General features: G+C 50.8%; 9 protein-coding genes across 9 annotated transcripts; 5 read left to right on the forward strand and 4 right to left on the reverse strand.

The window, feature by feature from the left end:
- Window positions 1-2,442: 2,442 nt before the first annotated feature.
- M437DRAFT_32239 (uncharacterized protein) lies at window positions 2,443-4,634 on the reverse strand (the record flags this gene model as incomplete). Its single annotated transcript, XM_041019229.1, has 3 exons — window positions 2,443-4,221; window positions 4,276-4,524; window positions 4,572-4,634. Coding segments are annotated over 3 exons (2,091 nt in total), but the record flags the coding sequence as incomplete, so codon positions are not given.
- A 524-nt stretch (window positions 4,635-5,158) lies between these two features.
- On the forward strand, window positions 5,159-6,529 carry M437DRAFT_57441 (uncharacterized protein; the record flags this gene model as incomplete). Its single annotated transcript, XM_041023228.1, has 2 exons — window positions 5,159-5,363; window positions 5,415-6,529. 2 exons carry the CDS (start codon window positions 5,159-5,161, stop codon window positions 6,527-6,529), a joined length of 1,320 nt encoding a protein of 439 aa, XP_040876196.1.
- Window positions 6,530-6,811: 282 nt separating this feature from the next.
- M437DRAFT_87791 (uncharacterized protein) lies at window positions 6,812-8,395 on the reverse strand (the record flags this gene model as incomplete). Its single annotated transcript, XM_041028711.1, has 1 exon — window positions 6,812-8,395. One exon carries the CDS (start codon window positions 8,393-8,395, stop codon window positions 6,812-6,814), a length of 1,584 nt encoding a protein of 527 aa, XP_040876197.1.
- Window positions 8,396-8,766: 371 nt separating this feature from the next.
- M437DRAFT_69209 (seryl-tRNA synthetase) lies at window positions 8,767-10,269 on the forward strand (the record flags this gene model as incomplete). Its single annotated transcript, XM_041025241.1, has 1 exon — window positions 8,767-10,269. The coding sequence occupies one exon, from the start codon at window positions 8,767-8,769 to the stop codon at window positions 10,267-10,269; it is 1,503 nt and encodes a 500-aa protein (XP_040876198.1).
- A 1,308-nt stretch (window positions 10,270-11,577) lies between these two features.
- Window positions 11,578-14,462, reverse strand: M437DRAFT_57372 (uncharacterized protein; the record flags this gene model as incomplete). Its single annotated transcript, XM_041023216.1, has 2 exons — window positions 11,578-13,189; window positions 13,240-14,462. Coding segments are annotated over 2 exons (2,835 nt in total), but the record flags the coding sequence as incomplete, so codon positions are not given.
- A 479-nt stretch (window positions 14,463-14,941) lies between these two features.
- On the reverse strand, window positions 14,942-15,831 carry M437DRAFT_57345 (uncharacterized protein; the record flags this gene model as incomplete). Its single annotated transcript, XM_041023210.1, has 2 exons — window positions 14,942-15,678; window positions 15,726-15,831. Coding segments are annotated over 2 exons (843 nt in total), but the record flags the coding sequence as incomplete, so codon positions are not given.
- A 2,360-nt stretch (window positions 15,832-18,191) lies between these two features.
- M437DRAFT_57398 (MFS general substrate transporter) lies at window positions 18,192-20,097 on the forward strand (the record flags this gene model as incomplete). The annotated part of the gene is made up of 6 exons (XM_041023221.1): window positions 18,192-18,270; window positions 18,329-18,638; window positions 18,685-18,743; window positions 18,796-18,835; window positions 18,884-19,366; window positions 19,419-20,097. The coding sequence occupies 6 exons, from the start codon at window positions 18,192-18,194 to the stop codon at window positions 20,095-20,097; spliced, it is 1,650 nt and encodes a 549-aa protein (XP_040876201.1).
- Window positions 20,098-20,813: 716 nt separating this feature from the next.
- On the forward strand, window positions 20,814-21,305 carry M437DRAFT_87795 (putative L-PSP endoribonuclease family protein; the record flags this gene model as incomplete). Its single annotated transcript, XM_041028712.1, has 3 exons — window positions 20,814-20,972; window positions 21,029-21,186; window positions 21,239-21,305. 3 exons carry the CDS (start codon window positions 20,814-20,816, stop codon window positions 21,303-21,305), a joined length of 384 nt encoding a protein of 127 aa, XP_040876202.1.
- A 797-nt stretch (window positions 21,306-22,102) lies between these two features.
- Window positions 22,103-25,239, forward strand: M437DRAFT_57418 (uncharacterized protein; the record flags this gene model as incomplete). The annotated part of the gene is made up of 3 exons (XM_041023225.1): window positions 22,103-22,347; window positions 22,399-22,443; window positions 22,494-25,239. 3 exons carry the CDS (start codon window positions 22,103-22,105, stop codon window positions 25,237-25,239), a joined length of 3,036 nt encoding a protein of 1,011 aa, XP_040876203.1.
- Window positions 25,240-25,311: the final 72 nt, after the last annotated feature.

Raw genomic sequence — 25,311 nt, forward strand, 5'->3', positions numbered from 1 at the left:
GTCCGCTGGAGATTCGATCATGTCAAAGCTGTATGGATGACCTTTGATAGCGAGCTTCCAGCCTCCAGGCAGTGTGGGCTTGTCGAAGAGCGCAGGCCGGGCGAATGTGAGAAGAGCTGAAGCTTTGAACTTGTCGTAGCAGTTGATGCGAGAGACGTGGCCATAGTTGAAAAGTACACGGTGTAGGCTCGTGGGATTATTGTGACTTGGCGGGATGCTATCGATCTCGATCCAGGTTGGCTCTCCAGCTTTTGGGACGTAGGTTTCACTCTTTTGAATGCTGTCAGGGTAGATTGGCTGCGGCGGACCACGTTGACGAGTGTCATTAGTCACAGATCTCTGGGACGAAGATCGCTGTTGACTGGTGTTGTGTCTGGGCTTCTTTATAGAAGCACGTTGACCATTTGTGACGGGAGAAAGAGCTTGTGAGCGAGCAGGCGAAGCAGGCGAAGCAGGCGAAGCAGAAGCTGGAGGACGAGCAGGATGGCCTGATTGAGTTGAGCGATGAGGGCCATATCTGCGCCGGCGCTCTGTGTCTGACGGGCGATTCTCCATGGGCGTAAGAGTGGAAAAGAGGCGCGAAAAGGATGTGGTTATTAGGACAAAGACTATGGGCTGAGATGGAGGAGCGAAGAATGAAGACCAGTTAAAGCTGGATCAAGGCTGGCGTGCGATAGACGAGTTCGTGTGAAAAAGGTGTGGTGAAGCTCAATCCATCCATCTGAGGAAGGAAGGTGGCGGCAATGCACAAACACAGTACAAACAGACGAGAAGCAGAAGCCGTCATTCTGAAGTGAGGATTTGCCTGTCAATTTCACCGCTTTGTTCCGGAGAGCACCGATGCATGCTCAAAACCTCAGAAGTGGTAGATTAAGTGGTATTTGCGGCATCTGGGTTGCATCTTGATGTCAAGGTCTCTGGTCGCGTTTGCAGCCAGTGAGTCTGGTTCTGAAAAGTCCCATCTGACGAACTATCATATCCGCTAGTATCACTCGAGCTGCGTCTTGTGACTAGACACACACTAAGCTGATGAAACGGCAGTCCAGTCATTGTTTGCTGCTTTTTTCAGCTATGTTTTGAGCTTGAAAGTGAGGAAGGAAATGAATGCCCTGCAGGTTGATCTCCCTGCATGTGAGACCATGCATCATGCCATGCACCCACCCTGGCTTGACGGCACATACATCGAAAAGGCACATGTCACTTTCTGATAAGCATCAGGTTTTACTGAAAATAATCTTTCGTTGGGTATCCAGTAAATCATAAGCAACAATTATGCCCAAATTAAACATCTGTGGTACTTGCATCCAGACCATCCTCTGCGTTATCACCTAAACCTACACTTGGCGTACCCGTCATTATGTGGTCTGCAGAAAACGACCAATCTTCTAGTTCCCGCCTTTCGGCAGTGTTGATTCCAAATCCATGGTTCTGGATGTCGTGGAATGCAACTTTGCTCGGCGATCTGGCTCGTACAGGCGATCGATTGGTCGGCATGTCCTGCAAAGGCTGTCTCTTAATAGCACTCTTTGTTCGCATCATAGCTCTTGCAGACCTCGGCGCGATGCTTGTCCTCTTCTCTTGTGTACTGGCTGGCCTCAACGATGGACGAGGTCTTGCTCGCTTTGGAGTAGGTCCATTATCTGCTGAGGCGTCAGACATGAATGTACTATTTGGTTCTTCGTCTTCATGCTCGTCATCAGAACGTTGGGCGCCAGGCGCAGGTGTGAAGGGGACTTGCGAGGGTAACGCGGTTCGTGGTGTTGATGAGTTGGTAGATGCAGATCGCACAGGCAGTACTGACGATCTCACTACAGGCTCTTGAGGCGGAGCCATCATGCCAGAAAGCCCCATGGCGTTCATGAGTCTGTTTCTCATCTCCTGCGCTTCGAGAACTTGGGCGTCCTTCTTTGTGCAGTCCTTTGTCAAGCGCTCAATACGCTTGCGAAGATCTGCGGTCTTTTGCTTGTTTGCTTCGTGCTGTTGCTGGAAGCCGTCTTCTGCCTCAGCAAGATCTTGTCGAGCTTCTTCCAGTTGCTCTTCGAGATGGTTCTTCATGCTCATCCATTCTTGCTTTGCCCTTGACATAGCATCTTCGAAGGCTGTGGCAGATTCCCTGGCTCCATCCTCTGATTTTTGTTTGGTAGCTTGAATCTCACTCAGAAGGTTCTCATGCTGCTGTTGACGTTCTTTGATGTCTTGCTGAAGCTTGAAGATATCTTGCTCAAGCAGACTGTGACCTTCAAGCAGCGTCGCTCGTTCCTCTTCGATTTGTGAAATCTTGCCTCGACTCTCTTGGACCTGTTGCTCGAGATGTTCCTTTTCAGATTGCAGCTTCTCGTACTCAGTATTGTCGTGCCTTCTCGACTCCATCGTATTGCTCAACTCAGAGCGCAAGTCTTCGACATCTAGCCTGGCCTGATGAAGTTGTTCACGTATTTGCTCAAAAGCCTCCTGCTTACAGGCAATATTGGTAGCATGCTGTAGTTCCAGACCTTGCCTTTCCTGCTTGAGCTGATCAATATCCCGTTGAGCATTGTGGTTGGCCTCTTGAAGCTCCCTTGTGATCGTGTCGATGCGCTGCAACAAATCCCGGGTTTCTTGTGAAGAAGCTGCCAGATCATTCTCGTGACGATCATTTTCTGCCTCGAGAGCATTGATACGCAGATCCCTATCTATGACTTGACCCTCAAGCTCTCCATATGCTTTGTTCAAGTCTGCGTATCGCTTCTCCAGACCTGCAAACTTTTGGCGCTCCAACCTCAGCGGCTCCTCGACACTTTCGCATCGTGCCTCCAGGTCATGGCAAATGGTGATGAAAGAAGCTACCAAAGATGTCTCTTGGTACTTGGCATGGGTCTGCATGACTGCACTGAGACGCTCCTTCCAATGTAGGCTTGCATCTTGAGACTCGGGTGTAGCTTCAATCTCCACAAATGGTGTTGGACGTTGTGGTGCTTTCAGTCTTGTTTGCACGCAAATAGGGCAGACTGCTTTGCTTGACTCAGCAACCCCATGGTGTCGGAGAATCTCAGGCAGCATCCGACGTATGGAGGCAGTTTCCTCTTGCGGCGCAGCTAAGGCTGCACGAAGCAAAAGAGAGCAAAGCGAAGATGTGAGCTTGTTTTTAGCAAGGGTGTAGGCAGCGACACAGAATCTGTTCGTGCCGATTTCCATGTCGCTTTCGGGCGAGGCCTCCAGGCTAGCAAAGAAATGTTCCAGCTTTTGGCGATTGTGATCAGAATGCAGAGTCGCAAGTATACCACGACGACAAAATTCGTTGTCCTCAACCATTTCAGCTATGCGATTAAGGAACAAGACGTAGCTATCAGCAGAGTTGAATAACAGCATTGGTGGTGATTCTGTTAGCAAGTTCATGACCTTGCTCAGAAGCTCTTCCCACCATTCGGGCTTGAATTTTGCCGACAAACGACAGAGTGATAGGCGCAGCGACATGTCCAAGTACTCGCGTTTGAGGAAGGCAGCGCTCAAGTCCAGCAACGATCTCTCGTAGAAAAGCGTTGCTTGGGGCGGCAGCATGACTTTATCAGACAGTGAGCTCAAGAAGGTAAGAACCTGGAATCGGAGAGCAGGAAGCATGTCAGGCACGAGACACTTCTCTTGCAGCTTTCGCACGATGACAGCATTCTTGTGAGACCAATCAATGACTGCTGCTTGGGACACACCGGCTAGGATCTGGTTGACAAGAGTAACGCTAGTAAGGCCTTGTCCAGTCGGATCCGCGGACTCTGGTCTGCAGGCCCAGATGACGCGCAAGACCAGCAGCTGCATAGTTTTGTGAGTCTTGTTGCCATGGAAGAATTGCTTGATAACATCGGGTGTCCATTGCGAGTTGGAAGAATCGACGGAGTGATCAAAGGTAGGCCACATAGCATCGTTCCCAACTTCGGTCTGAAACTTTTCAAGAATCATCCTCATGATAGCTAGACAATACATGCCCAAAGACTGATCTTCGACACCAGAAGAGCTTTTGAGGATGGAGAAGATGTATTCTTCCAGATGAGCCAGAACACCTGGAGAGAGGATACCAAGGATTGGTTTGCAAGCTCCGTAGACCAGTCGGTGAATTTGCTCGACAGTGGCAGCACCCGGCTGAGTAGCGGCACGATCGAAGAGCTGAAGCAAAAAGTTCTGCGCAGTGGCTGGAAGGGCGACATCGGAAGGCAGAGGTTGAGATAGGAGGGCTACAGCAGCGTCCACATACTATGATCGAGTCAGCCAAGACAGCACAAGGGCATGATGGTAATTCATTTTCACCTTTCTACTCTCAGCTTGAGATTCCAGCGCATGTATTAGGAGACGAGGTAGGAGCGAGGGCTCTCTTTGCACAAGTGCATTTCGGAGATCAACAGCACAAGACAGGCGAGTGATAATTTCTAATACATATGGCCATTGTGGTAGAGCATCTATAAGAGCTTGACTCAAGGAAGAAATGCGGCAGTGATAGCAAGAGGCCCATAGGCATATACTTGCTTCGGATGTTCGAGAAACGATATCATGGAGGGACTACGATAATCAGTATTGCAGCAGACGTCGGTGGCAGTCTAACCGACCTTTAGTTGTGTAGGGTATGGAGTAAAGACTACTCGATCGACCTCTGCAGCGAGGATGTCCATAATTCTACGGGTCTTGGTGGAGTCGCATGCTCGATGAAACAATGCATGCACTTTATTCGAGAAGCAAAAACAAACACGCTGCGTCGCTGGTTGACGCGTAGTCGACTGTCGTCGACTTTCACGCTGTCACATGATCCATTTCGGCATCGTGTGAGCTCGACCCGAGCAACCTCTCAGAGTCTCAATCTCAACTTGCTTTCAATACTATCAATTCTCGTCGTCAATATAGACACGAAAGTCAATCGTCTCCACTCCATTTCGGTGCCAGTCATTATATTCACTCTGCAGATATGGCGTGTTCAGGGCACAAAGGCATGATGCCGAAGACGCAGAACAAGCCGCATCAGTTGTCTTGAGTGGGGACAATGTGGTGGAGAAGCGGGGCAGTCAGCTCTGCCCTTTACGAAAGTGCCATTGACAAGAGCCGACCCATTGACGGCCTGGACAATACAAGACGCTCTTGTCGTCTTTCTTGGAGTTCTATCTCTTTGCTGCTCATCTCTCGTCCAACCTATTCCACAATCATGGCACAACAAGATGGTCCTTCAGGCGAATACCGCAAGCATCTCCCGGATCTCAATGTCCCGCGTTTCCAGATGATGAAACAGCAAGATGCACACGAATATGCACACGACTTCAAGACTAAGCACAACCCGCCATGGCTTCATGCCTTGTATATGTACTGGCGTTCATTACTCGCTGAACCCTTCAAGGGTGTTACAAGCGATGGTAAGTTGGTCAAGCATTCTCACACTGCTTTTATTGACCATGTTCCCACAGGCATTGTCCGCGAAGGCCTCTTCAACTACGAAGACGAAGGCGTCGACATTGACAGTATCGTCAAGGCTGCCCAGTCCCTCCTCTCCCAAGTCACCGACAAGCAAAAACAAGCCCTGAGCTACCACATCGACAGCCCCGAATGGCGAACGTGGTCCAATCCCGAGTTCCTCCTCGCACACAAAGGCCTACGCCTCGATGAACAATCAGATAAAGTCCGTGACTCCATCCTCGCCATCCTTGAAGCCACCTTATCGCCTGAAGGTTACCAAAAAGCAATCTCTGCCATGCGCATCAACGGCTTCCTCGGCGAACTCGTCCAAGGTACAAAAGTCATGAATGAATTCAGTTATAACTTCGTCCTCTTCGGCGAGCCTTCCTCTACAGAACCCTGGGGCTGGTCCTTCTATGGTCACCACCTTTGTCTCAACATCTTCCTCTTTAAGAAGCAAATCGTCATTTCCCCTTGGTTCACAGGTGCCGAGCCCAATGAGATTGATTCTGGCCCCTACAAAGGCACACGCATCTTGACTCGCGAAGAAGCCCTCGGCCTTGAACTCATGCAATCGCTATCCCCAGAGCTGCAGCAAAAGACCCAAATCTACAAGTTGATGAAAGACCCAGCAATGCCAGAAGGTCGCTGGAATAGAGACGACCAACGCCATCTCTGCGGCGCATACCGCGACAACCGCATCGTTCCCTACGAAGGCATTACCCTCAAACACATGACCTCCGACCAACAATCCCTCGTCTCCAAAATCATCGAAGAATACTTCCTCTACCTCCCCGCCTCCTCGCGCGCAAAGAAACTCAAACACGCCATGTCCTTTGCTTCAGAAACCTACTTCAGCTGGATCGGCGGTTTCGGCTCTGAAGACCCTTTCTACTACCGCATTCAATCTCCAGTGGTGATTATAGAGTTTGATCATCACTCTGGTGTGTTCTTGAATAACGAACAACCGGCGAAATTCCATATTCATACGTTGTTGAGGACACCCAATGCTGGCGATTATGGTGTTGCATTGAGAAAGTGTATCCCTGCTAAAGAGCAGTTTTTTACTTGGAAGCCTGAGGATGAGTCCAAGGGGCCTGGTAATCATGCTAGTCGGTTGGATTAAGTGAGTGCATATATATAGACTCAAAGATGTCCCTTGGAATGTATAGAAATGTTCGGATGTACTTTGCACAACTACCACCATCTCTCTTCATCTCGGTCTGAGGGATGTGTAAATGCAGAAAAGGAAAAGTTGTTAAAATATGCATACTGAGCTAAAGCTGCAAGGGGTCATTTGGGGTATCAGGAACTAAAGGAAAAGCAACGTCAACAACAGCAAGCAGAAAAGAAATCCTCCGGATCGTGAGAACCATCATCGTGAAGACATTGATTCCAGGATCTTCAATCACGCAACCCAAGGAAAATCCTCCTCCATAACCTTCGTACAAGTCAAATATCCCAACCCAGTCGACGTCACATTCGCACCACTTCTCGCTGAACTCGACGGCATAGCCAAACTCCCCAGATCGAGCTCTAGAAAATTACGAGTCAGAGGCTTTACAGCATCTCTAGCCAGATTCTTGAGCTCGTCAACTCTTCGTTCAAACCGTCTAAGGTTATCGCGAGAGTACATTTCCGGAGTGAGTTTTAGGAAGCGTTTGCATTCGTCATGGTTGAGATATGCATCTTTGTTGACGCTGCCCATGAGTCGGTAAATGCGGCCTAGATTCTGAGCTGGCAGGGGCGATTGCTGAGATGATGGTTTCGCTGGGACTAAGGCGCGTGAAGTGCTTTGCCGACCTGATCGTCCCGAGACGGAAGCAGATGCGGATGCGGCATCTGATGACGAAGGTCGCGAAGAGTTCTTGAGAATGGATACGGGAGCTGGAGTGGTGTTTTCGGCTAGCCATTGGCGGAAGAGGCTCATGGCCATCCAATCTAGATAGCTGTTTGATGGATTGACACGCTCGCCTCGACTGGTTGTTAGGGTTAGTCTGAAGAGGCGGACTTCGATGCGTAGCTTCATGTCTTCTAGCTCTTGAACCTTGTCTTCGATGATATCAAGGACGAGAGGATCGATATGGTTGACAAGTTGTGATTGTGCTTGTGGCCACTGGCCCACTACATGGATCAAAGCTTCCGTGTAGATGACTCTTGATCTTGCTAAGCATGCTAGTTTCAGATATGATGGTGGGTAGCGAGCAATCTGCTTGAAGAGGCGACCTTGAAAGCCTAACAGGTGGTGATCCACACGCGAGCCTACGATATCGAGGGCATCATACATCTGAGCCAGCTGCAGCAAAGTCTTTGACTCGGTGTACGCATCAGCAATATTGACGTTGCTCAGAGAAGGAGGATGATTGTAGAATATGCGAAAGAGATTATCATAATCTCGCAATATTTCATCGTCTGGGCCAAAAGTTGCAGCAGGTTGAGGGTCCAGCGACAGGGCGGACAGATTCGACATGGAACGAAAGAAGGCAGAGGACGAAGCAGGCGGCTTGTTACGCGAAACGGGCGGCGGACTCTGGCTCGGAGGACGTTGTATCAAGCGTGGTATGTCATTGTCTCTTGTGTGATGCCAATCGAGGACATAAAAGAAGCGACGCAGAACGTCGATCGAGTCTAGACTGCTTCTGCTGGAGTTCGTCTCGCCGATGCGTGACAACGAAGCCGGGCTAGGAGCAGGTAGAGCATTGTGCACGAGTGGGCGTTTGAGGTCGATGGCGAAGAAGGACGAGCACTGGCTGAGGATGATGCTGTGCAAAAGATAGCGCTGTTCTTTGCGACCACTCGCCGAGGAAATGACTATCTCTACGTCGCCGGTTTGCGCAAAGACAGGAAATTCATTCAGAGGTGAGGCAGACGAAGTTGTGTGCTGGGAGTGTGATGAACGATGGCGTCTTGTTGTCGAGGCTCTACTGGTGGCCGAAGGAGGGCGTCGCGGCGTGTGTAGCACCTGCTGAGGTGGCTCAATGTGCGACACCATGGCGAGAGAGTGCTGATCTGCCCACCGTCATGGACACGCAGTATATAGCAGAATCTACTCGTCCAAGTGTCTTGGATCATTGCGACAAGATCTCGTCGAGTACTCACGGCCTCGGCGCCGTCCAGCCATTCGACTAATCACATGCCCCCAGCCATGTCTGTGTAGCACGAAACACTGTACCAACCTTCTACTGTCTTGAGGAAACCTACCTGGATTGGAGTTCAAAGACATGTCTCTTGCAGAAAAACATGTCAGGAGACGAAGGAGCAAAAGAGACAAGAAAGTGGCATGACGCTTGGAGTGTCTCTTTTTGACATGAAACGGGCGCGGCGTCTGTTTTGTCAGAGCTGCCTCTCGCAAAGCTTCAATCAATGAATCTTCGACAACTAAAAACACTAAGTCGCAGCCATGCTGTCGGCAGACTCGCTCATGTCTCGAACCGCGCATATACTCGTCCCTCGATAGCCCCCAAACCGACAGTCGACATTAGACATATCCGCAATGCCCCCGGTCTATACGAGCAAAACTGCATAGCCCGCAACTACAAGCAGCAGTCAAAAAACTCATGGCGCATCCTTGAGCTACACGACAAGCTGCAACTGCAGCAGCGACATTCGAGAAACTTGCGCGAACGCAACAACATCTTGCGACGTCAACTGGCAAACCCGGCAACAAGACAGGACCCTGATCTGCTGGAACAGGCAAAGCAGCTGAAGGCCGAGCTCGCTGAGATCGATGCTCAAGACAAGCAGATGAACGATGAAATTGAAGAGCTGGCCCTGGCACTACCCAACTTGAGCAGTCTAGAGACTCCAGAAGGTGACGTGCCCTCCATCAAGGAATACATCAACGAGCATCCCGATCGCAACCCTTCACCCACCGATCGCGTCTGGCGCAACCATGTCCATGTCGGCTCCGAGCTCGACATGCTGGACTTTACCGCCTCGGCCACAACTTCAGGCTGGGGCTGGTACTTCCTCAAAAACGAAGCCGCCCTGCTCGAACAAGCTCTCATCCAATACGCTCTCAGCATTGCCATGAAACGCGGCTGGAAAGTCGTTTCTCCTCCCTCAATCGTCTACTCTCACATCGCTCACGCCTGCGGCTTCCAACCTCGCGACCAAAACGACGAACAACAAATCTACGCCATCACCCAGCCAGAAAAAGACAAGAACAAGCCTAGACTCTGCCTAGCAGGAACAGCCGAGATCCCTTTCGCAGGCATGAAAGCAAACACAGTCGTCGAAGAAGCAGACCTGCCCCTAAAAATCATCGGTGCATCCCGCTGCTACAGAGCCGAAGCCGGCGCCAGAGGCATCGACACAAAAGGCCTCTACCGCGTCCACGAATTCACAAAAGTAGAAATGTTCGCCTGGACGATGCCCGACAACATCGGCGACGACCATTTCTCCGAGCCCACGCCTTCACCTTCAGAATCCCTCTTTGACGAAATGGTCTCCATCCAGAAAGAAATCCTCCAGAGTCTAGGTCTGCATTGTCGAGTTTTGGAAATGCCAACTACAGAATTAGGCGCCTCGGCAACCCGCAAAATCGATATCGAAGCTTTCTTCCCTTCGCGCAGGGAAAAAGACGAAGGGTGGGGTGAAGTGACTTCCGCATCCATCTGTACAGACTACCAAACCAGACGTCTAGCCACTCGCGTCAAGACTGAAAAGTTTGGCCGTAAGCACGAGTGGCCGCACACTGTCAACGGCACCGCCCTCGCAGTCCCCAGAGTGCTTGCTGCGATTATGGAAGCTGGATGGGAGGAAAGCAGTAAGAGTATGCTAATTCCTGAAGTCCTGAGGCCTTTTATGGGTGGATTGGAGAGGATTGAGAGAAAGAATCGTGTTGATATTGAGGCTCAAGTATAATTTTCGTCATGTTGGATTAATTACACTACTCTTCTCGCCATCTACATTTGCCTTTTGCACTCATGAGAAATCCCTCTAGAACATAGGAGTAGATGATCCATCTCTTTATTTGACAGCCATGATACTTTCGCTCTGCCCACTTTGTCTGGCTTTGGCAAGATCAAGATCTCAAGGTCAGAGTAATAGAAATTGCCTCCCTACTGGCCTCTGGCGATGCCTACGAGCGTCTACGCTCGTATAGCCACTCAAGTCGCCATGACAAAGGCACATAGTAGGCCAAAGAGGAAGGTCGGAAACATTCTGTAACTGGATGCAGTGACATCTACGGACACCACGGTCCGAACTCCTGACACATCCGACCGACTAGCCCAAACCACCATGTAGAAATCACGACATGCCGATGCACGACAAGACAAAGGATAGACCAAGAAAACAACGAGTCCAAAGCAACACAGACAGAAAGAAGGTTCATCGGGGGTAAGATGCCGTCGAGACACGGCCCGGAAGCCTTGTGTCACCAGCGGCATGGTCCATTGCACATCTATACGGAACCGACTCATACCCGAAGAACATTGGGGATATTCCGATCATTTGGCACGAGGCACGAAGACAAGAACACGTATATCCGAGGCCGATCTCCGATCGTGAAAAGAATGATCAATCAGATGATGCAGATGCAGGGTAGTCGAGGTGGTAGGCGCCGAGGCACAGATGCACATATGCACATGTAGAAGCAAGGCGAGGGAAGAGAAGAACAGGGTTCTTGAAGATTAATACATATGTGTTGACGGATATACGCATTCGCGTCAGGCGCTTAGGCACTACGGCATGCTTCAAACATGCATAGAGCAAACGAAAGTCGAACATGGTTACAGTGTTGCGCACTGTCTTTTCCAGAAGGCTGGAACATGGATCTATGCATGCTCCTCGTCTTTGCAGTAAGCCAGCATGCGTGGGTCAACGGCCCGATAGACGCACAGCAATATCAGCGACACCGGTAATCCGGATGCACACGCGGACCTCTGCCCGGTGCCTCAGTTGGTAACTTGGTAGGGAACAATCAGAAAGGATGTCGAGTGAGACGAAGTCATGCTCCGCTGTCGGTCAGGTCCCGAAACGTTATCTTGTCGTGCGTCCGGATGCCTGGTTTGGGTAATGTTTCGGTTTATAAATGATGTTGTAGCTATTGCATGTCTGGAATAGGCGTCATTCAACAGTGCTTCGCTGTCCAAAACTGATAGCTCGGCATTCATAGGGTGAAAGGGGTATACCCTGGCCGTCGTCTCAGACCGCTAAGTCTACATCGACTCAGAGCCAATACATACGATTCTCGTCTCGCAAGTCATCTGGTCCTCCATCATCCTGCTGATGCATCATGCTGAACTCCCGTAGCGTCTCGGCACCGACACTGCGTTTGTTCTGAATAGCTTTAAGGCGAATCTCGTTGATACGAGTGTCCACCGCAGCCATCCGGTTCACAATGCTCTCCTGTGATCCGCGCCGCTGGAGTTGTTGTTCTTGCTGCGGTACGCCTGAGCAAGCCCGGCTACTTGCGTCCGATGCACCTGAAATCCCTGACGTAGTCCGGCTATTGCGTCGCATATGCCGCCAAATCCGCCGAGCCTCATCTTGTACCACGAGATCGTCCAGCCTCTGTTCGTGGTCGGAGTGCCGGTCGGCGACAAGCATTTCTATGTTTGGATCGCCCTCATCAGGCGTTGGTGTTGAAGGGGCTGTGTTGAAGACCTGCAGAGCCTCAGTATCGGCAAGATGTAACGTGGTTCGGCGCGTGCTCTTCGCATCTTGATGTTGTGTGGCTGCTGTAGACGACTGTACTACGCCCTTGGGCATCTCCGTGCAAACTTTCTTTTGAAACTCAAGTTCTCCACGCAAACGATGCAAGACTGGTGGCCCGTCATTGCCGGACCAGAACTTGCCAAATTTCTTTTGCAAGATCCTGATTGCAACGTCCGGGGGATAGTTTCTTGCAGCAAATCTGGCCTTCTCTATCTCGATATCCACGCCATGCTCGTCTTCCTCTTCATGGATCGCACCCCATTGGCTGTTTCTGTTCGTGCGGATCAACTCACATGTCTGCTCAATTCGCAATTCTGTGTCCCGAGGAAGAAGAGAGTGTCGGTATCGCACTTCCGCCTTGAAAAGTTCACTTCTGCCTATGCCGAGCGTCTGGTGAAGCTCACTCAGGAGGCCCTCAACCGAGGCTGGGTCTGCACTTCGCCGATGATTGACCGAAGGGATGAGCACCTTCGCGAACAAAGTTGTACATTGACCTGGATGTAGTGTCGCTTTCCGGTGAGGCGTAAGGAGCTTTTCCACGCGACACGGCTCGGTCGAATTGACAGACACTTTGACGTGTGAAAGCTCTTGCAGATGTGATAGTTCACGCGCTGATTGGATAAGAGCTTGCAGAATGGTGTCGTGAGCTGGTTCCCATTCGAAGCACCAGCCACCTGTCGTAACTTGCTCGCGAGGAGATGGCGGTTCGTAGGCGTAGCCGATCTGGACTTGATGGACTGGCCACGACACGGATTCGCGAAGGATTGATGCACATCTGTGCGGAAGCGGGGACAACACAATTGCATGTGTGAGTGTGATGTCCAAACCCTCTTCTACATCGGCTACTGACGCTAGGACATCCTGAACCAAGTCATACAACCTTGCGGCCGAGGAATGTGGCGTTGCCTTGCTAGACTCTAGCTTTGCCACCTGGCTTGACAGTGACGATGCATCCGGCTTTTGCAGAGCATGTAGCTGACAGCCTGACCTAGCATCCGAGCATTTTTCGTGAGAGCAAGAGGTACAGAACACTGCGAGACGATCACGGTGATCCTGTAGTAGACTGCAAACGCACCGGGTAAATTCGGATATACTCTGCAGAGCCAACGGGGAAGCAAATGATCTACCCCGCGTCAGTGTCATTCAACGAATGAGGATTGGATGAGCACAAACGAGTTGTCAACTATAACGATGATATTGAGAGGCTTCTGGGATGCCGAGCGATGGATATTGCCATTGCCTATGCCTCCTGTGGGTGAGGGATCGCTGACGAGGCCTGCTTCAGCCTTAATCATAGCCCACATGGTCGCGTCGTCGGCCACGTCCAAGGTTTCCCATGCAGGCTTGACAGAAAGATTGACGTGGAGCATTGAGGGAGGTTTTGTATTGGTTCCAAAGTGAGTCTGAGACGATCGTGCGAATCTCCTTGGACGAGGGGTCTTTTCTGGTGACGGTGAAGGACTTGGCTTTGGTGCTTGAGATGGGCTTGGGAAACTGCCGTCGCTTCCAGGCAGAATGCTTTTGATAGCAACCTCAGGGGAAGGTGAGATTTCTATTGTCAGGCTGGTATCTCCCAAAAGCGAAACCGTTGAGACAGAGCTCTGCACTGAGCCAGAAGCAAGATTATGCGAAGCAATTGTTCTTTCTTCCATATCTTGAGAAAGTTCTTTGGGCGTGATTTCTATGAATCTTCCATGCTCTGAGGCAGATCGACTGATGGCGATATCATCGTCAACTCTCACTGGCACTTTTGAAGAACTTTTGGAACGGCTCAGCAGGCCTTCTCGAACTCTTGACACCACCCTCTTGCGCACAGAAAGCTTGCGAGACAATGAAGGAGCAGATTTCGACTCGGTCTTCTCGGTTTGAGATGAGGTAGGCTTGGCAGGAGAGCGCTCAATGACCGTTGTGAGGTGGAGAGTATCAGACTCCCAACTGAAGCGATTGTTTCTTGATGAAGGCCTGGAAGTCTCATCGTGTACAGTGTTCTGGATCTCGCGAAGCGGCTGGGCACAGGAGTATTTGTTTTGGGCAAGATCATGGACAGAATGTCCGCTTGTGGAGGCAGCATCATCGATGAATCCAGTCCGTAGATTTTCACGTGTTTTGCGGACTTTCAGAGGAGAGCCTGACGTTCTGTTCGAAAGACGTACTTCAGGAGAGCCGACAGTAGGCCTGTTCTGACCGGAGGCGTTCGGCGGTGATGTGTTGGCACGTGCTGGGTGAGTGATGGTTGAGATGCTGCCCACAGAAGCCGGCGACGAAACGAACATGTGAGCTTGCGGTGAGTGCCAGCCATGCAGGCCCAAAACGCCCGGTGTGTGACCATATGCCGTGCTCGATGGAGTTTTACTTTTGCTATTTTGTGGTGCCTGTGAAGTCTTTGGATCGGTGTTCTATGTGTACCGTCAGAAGGATTAGACGAGACGATCACTGAAGCGTGTAGACCTGCCTCCTTATTGGATGGCATGGCTCGAAACCAGACGCATGCACTCGGCTATCCAATCGAAGCGATGGGAACAGGACAAAGGCTGATAAATCGATGGTAGTCCAAAATCGAGGTAGGTGGGAGATACAGAATCGCTGCAGAACTCATGACGTTCATGTGAAAGTCCAGACGAAGGCAAGTGCGACTGCCCTGTATAACCCACGACTCGCTTCTCAAAGGAAACCGCAACTCGAACCTCAACTTGAGTAGTTCCCAGATGGAGCCCCCATACTGGACCAATTGATTAGAGCCGACAAGCTAGGAAAGCACAAACATCGCAGCAGGTAGAGGTTTTGTGGACCAAACATTTCTCGAGGCTACCACCATTCAAAAGCTGGTCAAGCTACCAAGTTATCACCAGCCTCTTGTTCCTTGTGCCAAGGAATATCAGTCGCGTCTGTGTCGATGTTCAGGAAGTTGATCTGAGACACGAGTGTTAGCTAGCCATGCTGCGGAGTAGTCTGCTCTCGCACAACTTACGAGATCATCATTTGAACCGGCAGTACCGAACAGAGTTTGCTGTGATACACTCGCTTGCACGCCTTTCTTGACCCTCTCTTCCCAGACGCCCTCCCAATTCCATTGGCCAGGCCTCCGAGCACCACCTGGCTGTTGACGTAAAGTAGGAGACGCGGGGCTCTTCCCATCCTCTGGTGTCGTAGAGCGAGGGCCTGTGCCAATAACTCGCGCTCTATGAGTCTGCCACGCATGCCATGCACCCGGGTTGCCCGCCGCTTCTAGCGGCACCTTATCGAGCACATCGGCTGTGTCAAAGGCACTCCGCATGTAGAACAAGATCTGTACGATGGCCAGAGGGCCGTACGAAGACTGCGAGCGTTCTGATGTCGATGTTGTTTCTTCGCCTAGCCCGACCTGAGATGTAGGCTTCGGCTTCTTGCGTCCGAACCATTGAGGAAAGCCGTGTCGTAGGCTGAAGCCACCGGGTGGAAGACGCTCGTCATCGGTGGCATGGACAGTATCAGCGCCTGTGTCGCTCGTCGTGTAGGTGTATGTGGTCAAAGGGGTGACCAATGGGTGGAAAACATCGGTGGAAAAGGTGATGGTTGGAGGCTTGTCGGCGGCAAGGAGCAGGGAGAACTTGAGGATTGCGGGTGTATAAGGGCCTAGAGCGGTTGAGAGATTGTCCAAACATTCATCACGGCGACCCTACCTTTGCGAACAAATAGCACACCTTGCCAGACGTGTGGATCGCGTGGTGTGGGCGTGAGGTAGATGCCCTTAGGACAGGCCTGTTTCACGCTCGCACTACACAGACACTCATGAGCTTCTCGCTACATACAGCTCAAGGATGGGACTAGCAAGCATACAAGTCCAGGCGACGTTGTTGTGCCTCAAAAGCCTGCAGTCCTCCGCGAGTGTTGGACTGCGCCAAAGACATTGAGCAATAGGTGGTGATGAGATGCACGGAGTAGAGTGAAGGTCGTCGCCCTTTCTGTCCGCCCAGACGCCGCTTGCTACAGCCGCTAACGCACAACACCCGCTTTGAAACACCACACTTTACGAGACAAAGCAGCTAGATAAATCTGCTCCTGTGTGCTTTGCCAATTCCATTTTTACGCACGTAATATAATACTAAATGAATCTCAAAGCTATTCTCCTGATTTCGGACAAGAATGACCTTGCAGTGGTGGATCGCTGACCTGTCAATTGGGTTCAGGCCGGCGTCTATCGCGCGCGTCTCACAACGGTGCTGCTTTCTCCTTCGACGCAACGATCTTGACTTTGTTTCTTCGCTTCATGCACGAGATGAGCAAGAGCATCACAGTGACCCCTGTTGACCATAGTCTGATAGGTCACGAGGTCAAGTTTCGATGGGCCCAGCATCATTGAACTTGCGATCCATGTTTTGACAGCATCTGGATTCCCTTCCAGCGCATGACTACGTGGTGTTTCGGCCCGTTCGCCCGTCGACAGGTCTCTTGTACACAGAATGGCGTCGAGACAGCAATAGCCACGATAACTCCTCGTATGCACAGAATTCATCTTATGTAGGCTGGCAAGCGGCAGTTCTTCAGCCAGAAGTCGATGCCGCATGACTAGTTTGTCTTGTTTATGATGCCTCGAGAACAGCGACTCACGATGTTCTGGTCGACAAACACGACATGCTGCAAAAACCCGCGCGCATGCCGCCGCGCCGGCTTGCTGCAGTCAACCCGGCGTCCAGGAAGATTGATGCGACAAGGGGGCACCGCTGTCTCCTCGCCGATGAGGCCTGTATCATGACGTGGTGTCTCCATTTCCCAAGATTCCCCCAAAAGTCAAAATGCCAAAGTCGAAGACGGCGCATCGTAGAGGCGGGAGCTAGAGAGCGACTGGGAACGTGTCGGCGGGCCAAACCTTGCCAGGAGCCTATTGCAGCGTGTCCCTGAACTAGCGTGGTAAGCTGTCTGAAGTTGATCGAAGAAGGTCCTTGGAAGCTTCTGTCTCTCTGCGACTAGCGTCGCAGCCGAGTCATCCCGAAACCCACTCGCCTGGTTTGCTGTCCTGCCATCGATAGATGAATCCGCTTTGCCAAAAAATTACCAGATTCGCAGAATCTCCCAGCATCTTGATGTGTTACATATGGACCCTTCTTGCCATCTACGAAGACAGCATTTCGGTACAGCAACAATCTCTGCTGCAGCCGACAGGCGATCTCATCTTTCGGCTAGTGACTGCCGCCAGTCGGGCGAGATACTGACAGCTCTCGGCAGTGGTTGGTCGTGCAAACAAGGCGGATGACCTCTTGGACACTGTTGCACACTGCCTGAGGTGTGTATGAGTGCGTTGTCCTCCTCACCGCCAGTCAAATGGGTAGTTGACTCTGTAGTCAGGCTACGTGCAGAGCACATCTTGTCTTCATGCGCAAATCAATATAGCGAAGCTACCGGCAACAGTGCCAATATATCGCCCAGTTTCCAAACCAGAAGATAGGTCGAAATCTGGGAGATCATTGAGATATAGGGCTGTAGATTAGGCTCAATAGACCATCGTCGCTAAACTCCGAAGCCGAGTTCCCCGAACCAATGGTGTACCACTATCCGAAGGCCCGGGGCGTGGAGTACAGGTTAGTTTCTGCTCCGCGCTGGTTCCACCGCAAGGTTTCATGACCAACAGGGGAAGCATGGAACCTTTCGTACTTCCGCGATCCGCGAGATGTTCGCCCTCTTGCCCACGCACACAGGCCAATTCCTGAGGAATGCACTTCACCGACTGTAACGGCGACCCGCTCTTGACCTGGCCTGTCAGCGGCAAAATGACGATGGGTAATAATAATCTTCTCGCCCTGTCTTCTTCTTCTTGTTCCATTAGACGCGCCACCTGACTTGTCCTTCTTCACCGTCTCTTGAGTGGTACCACCAGTCATCCTGCACGTATCCGCCGGCCTTTGCTTCGAAGTCCCATTACGTTCGCAGCATCTACCCGGATCTGCGGGTCTTGCGTTCCACCACCTGAACAAGACAATCTCATCATTGCATTGTCAGCCGCTCCAAGACACTTGCTGGAATTCAATTTGTTCATAAAGGGCCTGCCTTTGCCAGGACTTGAAACAGTTGTGCTCTCTTGTTCTCCCATCAGCTCGTACAAAGGAATTGGAATTCCTCACCGTCTGTCCTGTCCCACTTCCATCCGCGTCATGTTGCCCTCACATGCACAACGTCGCCAAGTGCAACAGCAATCGAATGCCTTCCCTACTCGGCAGTTGTTTGTCCTAGGTGTGGCTCGACACATACCTTCTCTCACATAGATTCGAACGACTGACATTCATTACAGCTTTGTGCCGTATATGCGAGCCAATTGCTTTCATGTCAATCTTTCCTTATGTCTATTACATGATCTCATCTTTCCACATCACCAATGACGAGAAACAAATTGCTCTATATGCTGGCATGGTCACATCCGCCTTTGCTTTCGCCGAATTCTCAACCGGAGTCATGTGGGGTAGATTGAGCGACAAGGTTGGACGCAAACCTATCCTCCTGACGGGACTGGCGGGCACTGGCATCAGTATGATCGTTTTTGGGTTCTCTCCTAACTTGACCACGGCTCTGATTGCTCGTGCTTTGGGAGGTCTTCTCAACGGGTACGTTGGGCATCGATTCACTCTTGACCATTCTGACGAGTTATAGGAATATTGGTGTCTTGCAAACGACGGTCGCAGAGGTAGTCACTGTCGAAGCACACCAAGGTCAGTAAAGTTCCCTGGCATCTGTTAGTAAATACGTATTAACAACATGTAGCACGTGCATATTCGATCATGCCATTCATCTGGTGCCTTGGGTAGGCCTATCTCTTATACCATCAGCGCCATCTTACTTACAGTTTCAGGTCAATCATTGGCTCTGGCTTAGGAGGCACTCTTGCTGACCCTGTGCGCAACTACCCCGGTTACTTCGAGCACGGTTCGTTGTTTGAGAAATTCCCGTACCTACTTCCGAACTTGGTTTGCGCAGGAGTCGTCATCTTCGGAATGCTGGTAGGCATCCTTTTCCTCGAGGAGACTCATGAAGATCTCAAGGATCGCAGAGACTATGGCCTCGACATCGGTGATTGGATTCTGGACTTTTTCCGCCCAAATCAGCTTCACGAGAAGGCTGGCGAGACGCTAGCTCTGTTCGAAGATGCTGCGCCTGGCTATTCCTCGAGCCAATTATCTCCAGTCGTTAATCCAGTCCTGGTTGGAGAGCTGCCAAACGAAGCTCAGCCTGTATCATCCCAATCCACATGCTCTCGTCGTGATGACGCGGCTGTCGCAAAGGCTTTCACGTGGCAAGTCTGTCTCAATATCGTTGGATATGGCATTCTTGCGTAGTAAGTCTGGCCCGAGGACTGCTTGGTAATTGTTTTGTTAACAAATCCACAGTCACACGATATCTGCTGAGCAATTACTCCCTGTACTTTTCAGTTTGCCCGAGTCCAAAGAAGCGCCGCATCTGCCTTTCCAATTCTCTGGTGGCTTCGCCTTGCCCACCAAGGTCATTGGCTTCATCCTCTCCGCCCAAGGCTTCATCCAGATGTTTGCCACGCTCTTCGTATTCCCGTTCGTCAATCGCAAGATTGGAAGTCTGGCTACATTCCGACTCGTCATTCTCTCGTACCCGATCCTATACTTGATGGTTCCTTATCTTACGCTCGTTCCGACAGCCCTGCGTATGCCCTGTATCTATTTCGTGCTGGTCTGGAAGGTTACAGCACAAGCCCTCTCTTACCCGTCTCTGGCCATCATGTTGGCCAATGCAGCCCCATCGAAGAAGGTCCTGGGCACTCTCAATGGCGTGGCAGCATCGTCGGCAAGCTTGTGCAGAGCATTCGGGCCCACACTTTCCGGCTTGGCCCAATCTTTAGGTCTTTCCGTGGGCGTATTAGGTCTCCCCTGGTGGGTAAACAGCTTCGTTGCAATCATCGGCGCCATTCTCAGCTTGCGTATGGTGGAGGAAAAGCGCCGATACTCGAAAGCAGAGGAGGCCAATCTGGACTCGGAAGCCCTCCCATTCCTGGACGCAGACGTACGAGTGAGCTCCGATGAAGAATCATGCCAATGATCTCTCGAATCATCTTTCACACGGTTCACACGAATTCTCTTTCCGACCATGATCAGTTCCTCTTGCCTACGGGGTCACCATCATTTTCATAATCCTTCTCATTCGTTTCAAAAAATTCACCTAGATGAAAGCAGTTTCACGGCGGGTCCCGTATCTTTTCAACGATCCGAGATCGACTCTAGAGGAGTTCTTATTGCTATTCGGGAGGTCCATTGGGCGTTTTCTCTGTGCTCGGTATGGCTAGCACCAGGTTTCGACTATATACCCGTTCTTGCTTGGTATTCGGGGACGGTTGGCGCCTGGATGGATGGCGTTTCTGCTATATATACGATGCGACACATTCGCTGTAAGAATGATACGAGTAGGTAGTCTAGCTGCATCGATTTGCTTTGATAGATATGGCTGAAAATGTCGATTGCTATTCTCGTCAAGTCGTGTCTCGTTCTGTAGCCATCACGACTCTCATATCAAGCTCCAATTTCTCGGTCTGCAGGGTTACAACATTCGAGCAGATATAGAGAAACACTTGACAAGCATTGTAGTGGGACAAGGATACCATCGTGTTACCATCAAGATAGGCCAACCCCACCGGCGGTGCGATAAGAGGGTACCGATCAACCTTACAACATTCAACTCTCTTCCCGAACAATTGAACATCTCACTTCTTTCAACTCGAGTATAACACAAGACTCAATTAGTACACACAGTACTCGATCATGTCCATTAAAACTGCAATTCTGACCTCAAAGGCTCCGAAGCCTCTTCCTGGCATCTACAGTCAAGCCATCGTGGCCAATGGCTTCGTCTATTGTTCAGGAGCCATCGCCATGGACACGACAGGAAATATTATTGACGGTGATATTCAAGCTCATACTGTAAAATATTGCTCCCGCTCTTCAAGTATATGCAAAAGAGTTGACACTTTTCACAGCACCAATGCATCAAGAACCTTACCGCTGTTCTCAAGGAAGCAGGAACAACCATCGAAAAGGTCATCAAGGTCAATGTGTTCTTGGCCGATATGAACGACTTTGCAAAGATGAATGAGGTGTACAAGACCTACTGGGGTGATGTCAAGCCGAGTAGAACGTGAGTGCTTCACAACCGAGGTTGTGATCGACATGCTGATTTGGACACATAGTTGTGTGGCTGTCAAGACGCTACCTTTGGGGACTGATGTAGAGATTGAGTGTGTCGCTGTACTATAAGCCGATGTCGATGGGCTTCGGATGCACTTGATGAATACACAATTCGACTGACCCTGTCCATGTTTGAGAGCAGGGTGATGCCCATAGCAGGCACTCAAAATCTGTACAGCTCGAAAAAGGCCAACCATGCGCACTTGAATACTTCTTTGTCCATCTGAGATCTCAATAATATTGTGCTGCACCACGTGTAACAGGTCGATACCGATAATGAATGGATTGTGCCTTGCAGAATCATTTTCAAAAAGAAACCCGCTTTCCTCATAAGATTGTGTTAGACCGTAAACATGCCAATTCAGAAACGATTGAACCTTATCGAAAGCTCCCGGCCAACTTCTCCACGTGGGATAAATTGTCAGTATCTATCTTTACATGGTTGCCTGAGTATTTCCATGAGGCTCAAGATTCGACAGCATTGATATTTCTCCTTATTTTGCCTGGACAAAATATTTGATCGGGGCTGTTTTGACCCGAGGCTAGAAACCGATCAGGTTAGCGTACTAGCTCATGCCCAACCGTGTCTCCTTCTCCACGCAACGAAAACCCAATGCCCGGGGCTTATCAGTGCATGATCGGATATCAGGCATAACAGTACAGGTGGAAACGCGCGACGAGTCATTATCACCGAGTCGACTCGAGATCAACTGCAGCACAAAGACAGGAAAAAGTGAGCTATCAAACGCGGCACATCCCTGTTGTATGCACTCATCTGTGCGACAAAGACAAGGCAGAGACAGATTCCGGTGTGGCCTCCGCGTAGCCGCTTCGCGCTTGCCTTCGTGAGCGATGCCGACCGCGAAATGAACAACGCAACCGAGTCAACCAACAAGAAGAAGCGTGCCAATCCGCAGGCTTCTGACGCTGCTGATGAGGCCGTCGAAGGTGCTTCTGGTGATGGTGCCGCCGCCGGCGCCTCCAATGGCGCGTCTTCAGCTTCGTCATCAAACTTTCGCAATGTCAGCGCGTGTAATCGGTGTCGTTTGAGGAAGAACCGCTGTGATCAGAAGTTACCGGCATGTACGAGTTGCGAAAAGGCCAATGTCAAGTATGTATTTTCGTTATTGATGAGCTGGACGTCCTGACTTACCTATACTAGATGCGTCGGCTTCGATCCTGTTAGCAAGAGGGAGATACCCAGGAGGTAAGAAATCACAGCCTTGGAAACTCTCGACTTCCACTGACGTGGAACAGCTATGTATACTATCTAGAGAGTCGGGTGCAGCATCTGGAATCTTTGCTCCAAGCCAACAATATTCCTTATGCGCCTACAGATGACTTCAGCATGAGTGTGGCGACGCCTGTCTCTCCTACGATAACATCTTCAGGTGAAGCCACGGCAGCTGGAGCACAGAAGTACACTGACACTAGCGCTGGACCTGTTTCTGCTGTTTCGGATGAACAGACCGAACAGAAGCACCTCTCTAATCTAGTCCATAACATCGGAAACGTATCAGTATTAGGAGCTTCAGATTCTAGATATCTCGGTTCTACTTCTGGGATATCCTTCGCTAGAGTTGTCTTTGCTGCCGTCAAGAGCTCAGTATCTGGATCGACATCAGAACGTGGCGGCGTTCGTCCTTCGAAGCCACTAACGAGCGCAGCTACAGGAGGAACTACTATGAGGGATTCATTCTTTGGACTGCAGACAAAACCTGCCATCAAACCAGCGACCTTCCCCGACAAGGACATTGGACGACGATTGATGGAGCTATATTTTGAGCATTCCAACCCACAGATACCTATATTACATCGCGGAGAGTTTATGGCGTTATTTGACAAAGTTTACGCCACAGAGGAGAAGAAGAGAACGCCGCGCGAGCTATATATGCTCAACATCGTCTTTGCTACAGGCGCTGGGGTCATTCTGGAAGCCTCTGACAAGAACAACGACGCAGAGAATGCCGCCGATGGGAAAGCCGGACAGAGCCGCAAGAGGCAAAAGCTCTCTAACGAGCAATCCCGACCGGAAGAGTATCACGCTTCAGCTATAGTACATCTGGAGTCATTCCTTGGATCGTCTTCGTCTGCAACAGAGGGCATTGGTGGTGGTCTTGAAGAATTACAGGCCGTCCTTCTTCTGGCAGGATTCGCGCTACTTCGTCCTGTCGCACCGGGTCTGTGGTATATTGTAGGCGTAGCTGTCCGTCTTGCTGTGGATCTTGGCCTTCACAACGAGGACCCGGAGGCTGCGACAGAGATCAGTGCTGAGCAAGGACAGGGCGAGATGACTAGTGCTGCGAGAGAAGAGTTTGGACGACGACAATACATTCGAGACTTCCGAAGAAGGTTATGGTGGTGCGTTTACTCTTTCGATCGCCTGGTCTCTACTTGCGTTGGCAGACCTTTTGGTATTACAGACCAGGTTATCACCACTGAGTTCCCAACTCTGCTCGACGACAAGTATATCACACCAAGTGGTTTCTTGACTCCGCCACAGAACGAGTATGGCAGCATACCGAGTTATAAACACGTCTCTTACCACTACTTCCGGCTTCGATTACTGCAGTCAGAGGTATTGCAAGTATTGCAGCACCGCCAGACTCAGCAATTTAGAGAAAGAGGTACTGTCAATGGGGCCAACCGATGGATGCACACAGATCTTCCTTCACCGTTCTTGTCGAGATATTCAAGCTTCAGGGAATGGCGAGGCGACATCGATCGAAGACTGTACGAATGGATTGAGTCGTCTCCTACACAGACGATGACTGGAGTCGCATTTTCTCCACTATTCTTGGAGCTCAACTACTGGCTCACAGTGACCATGCTTTACCGCCAATCTCTATCAGTACCTCCGTCACTAGCTGGGGAACTAGATGCGTCTACTGGCGATGATGTTACTAGTCCAGGTCATGTCGACTATGAAGAAGAAGACGAGGAAATGGTGTTCTTGAAGGTGGCCGAAGCGGGTCAAAAGACACTGAAGATCTACCGTCAGCTACATCGCGTAAGGCTGGTCAACCACACTTTCCTGGCTACACACCACTTGTTCATGTCTGGTATATCTTTCCTATATGCCATCTGGCATTCGACGGTCGTAAGGTCCAAGCTTACTCTGGACGATGTTGACTTCACCATTCTGGCAGCAACATCTGTGCTCGGAGACATGATTGAAAAGTGTCCGCCTGCTGAAGCATGTCGGGATGCATTTGATCGCATGAGCAAAGCAACCATTGCGATGGTGGAGCAAACTACAGGATTCGGAACGCAGGCACTACGGTATATCGCACAAGCGCAGAAAGTACAACAGCATGCGGATGCGTCCGCTGCAGGAGAGCACAACGTCAGGAAGGCCAACCACGGCACAGCTATTATGGCTCCCAACCAAGGCAGACCTCAGCCTCAACAACCACAGCAGCAGCCGCAACAAGCCAGACGACCTATGCCACGATTTGACATGAATTTGCGAGATTTGTTCACAGATGACGAGTCAACCAATCGTCCATCAGCACAAAGGAGGGCACCGTTCCCAATGGCGCGGCCACCCAATCCGGTGGTAAAGCGAGAAGGAGGACCAGCCTTCCCGAACACGCCTGCGGGACCTGCGTATCAGCAGAATCAAATATCTCCTCGACTTTATGCACCTAGCCCACCGATAGACCCATCGTTACAAACAACCCCGCCGCCAATAGCGAGACAATCACCCAGTCAGCACCATTACTACCCTCGAGGAGGGCAGAACTATTTGGCACCTGGGCCTCAAGGAATGCCAGGTCCGATCGAGGGTTTCGAATTCTTGCAAGACTTCCAGCTCCCCGACCAAGGAGGAGTCTTGGGTCAAGCAGGACAAACGCCAGGTAATTATGGAGAGTTTGACATGGGCTTCGGGGCGGGAGGGCTTGCTTTCGATGGCGGTGGTCAGCCATGGGATGAACATGGAGGCTTCGACTTGTTTGACGGATTCTTCTTTGGTGGAAGCAATGGAGGCGGCCAGAGATGACAAAAGCAATGGTTTGGAACACAAGCTACGACTAACTCATGGATGCTATATTTCTTCACACATTTATGTTCT

This window comes from Aureobasidium melanogenum, assembly GCF_000721775.1.
Source record: "Aureobasidium melanogenum CBS 110374 unplaced genomic scaffold scaffold_26, whole genome shotgun sequence".
Classification (NCBI taxonomy): domain Eukaryota; kingdom Fungi; phylum Ascomycota; class Dothideomycetes; order Dothideales; family Saccotheciaceae; genus Aureobasidium; species Aureobasidium melanogenum.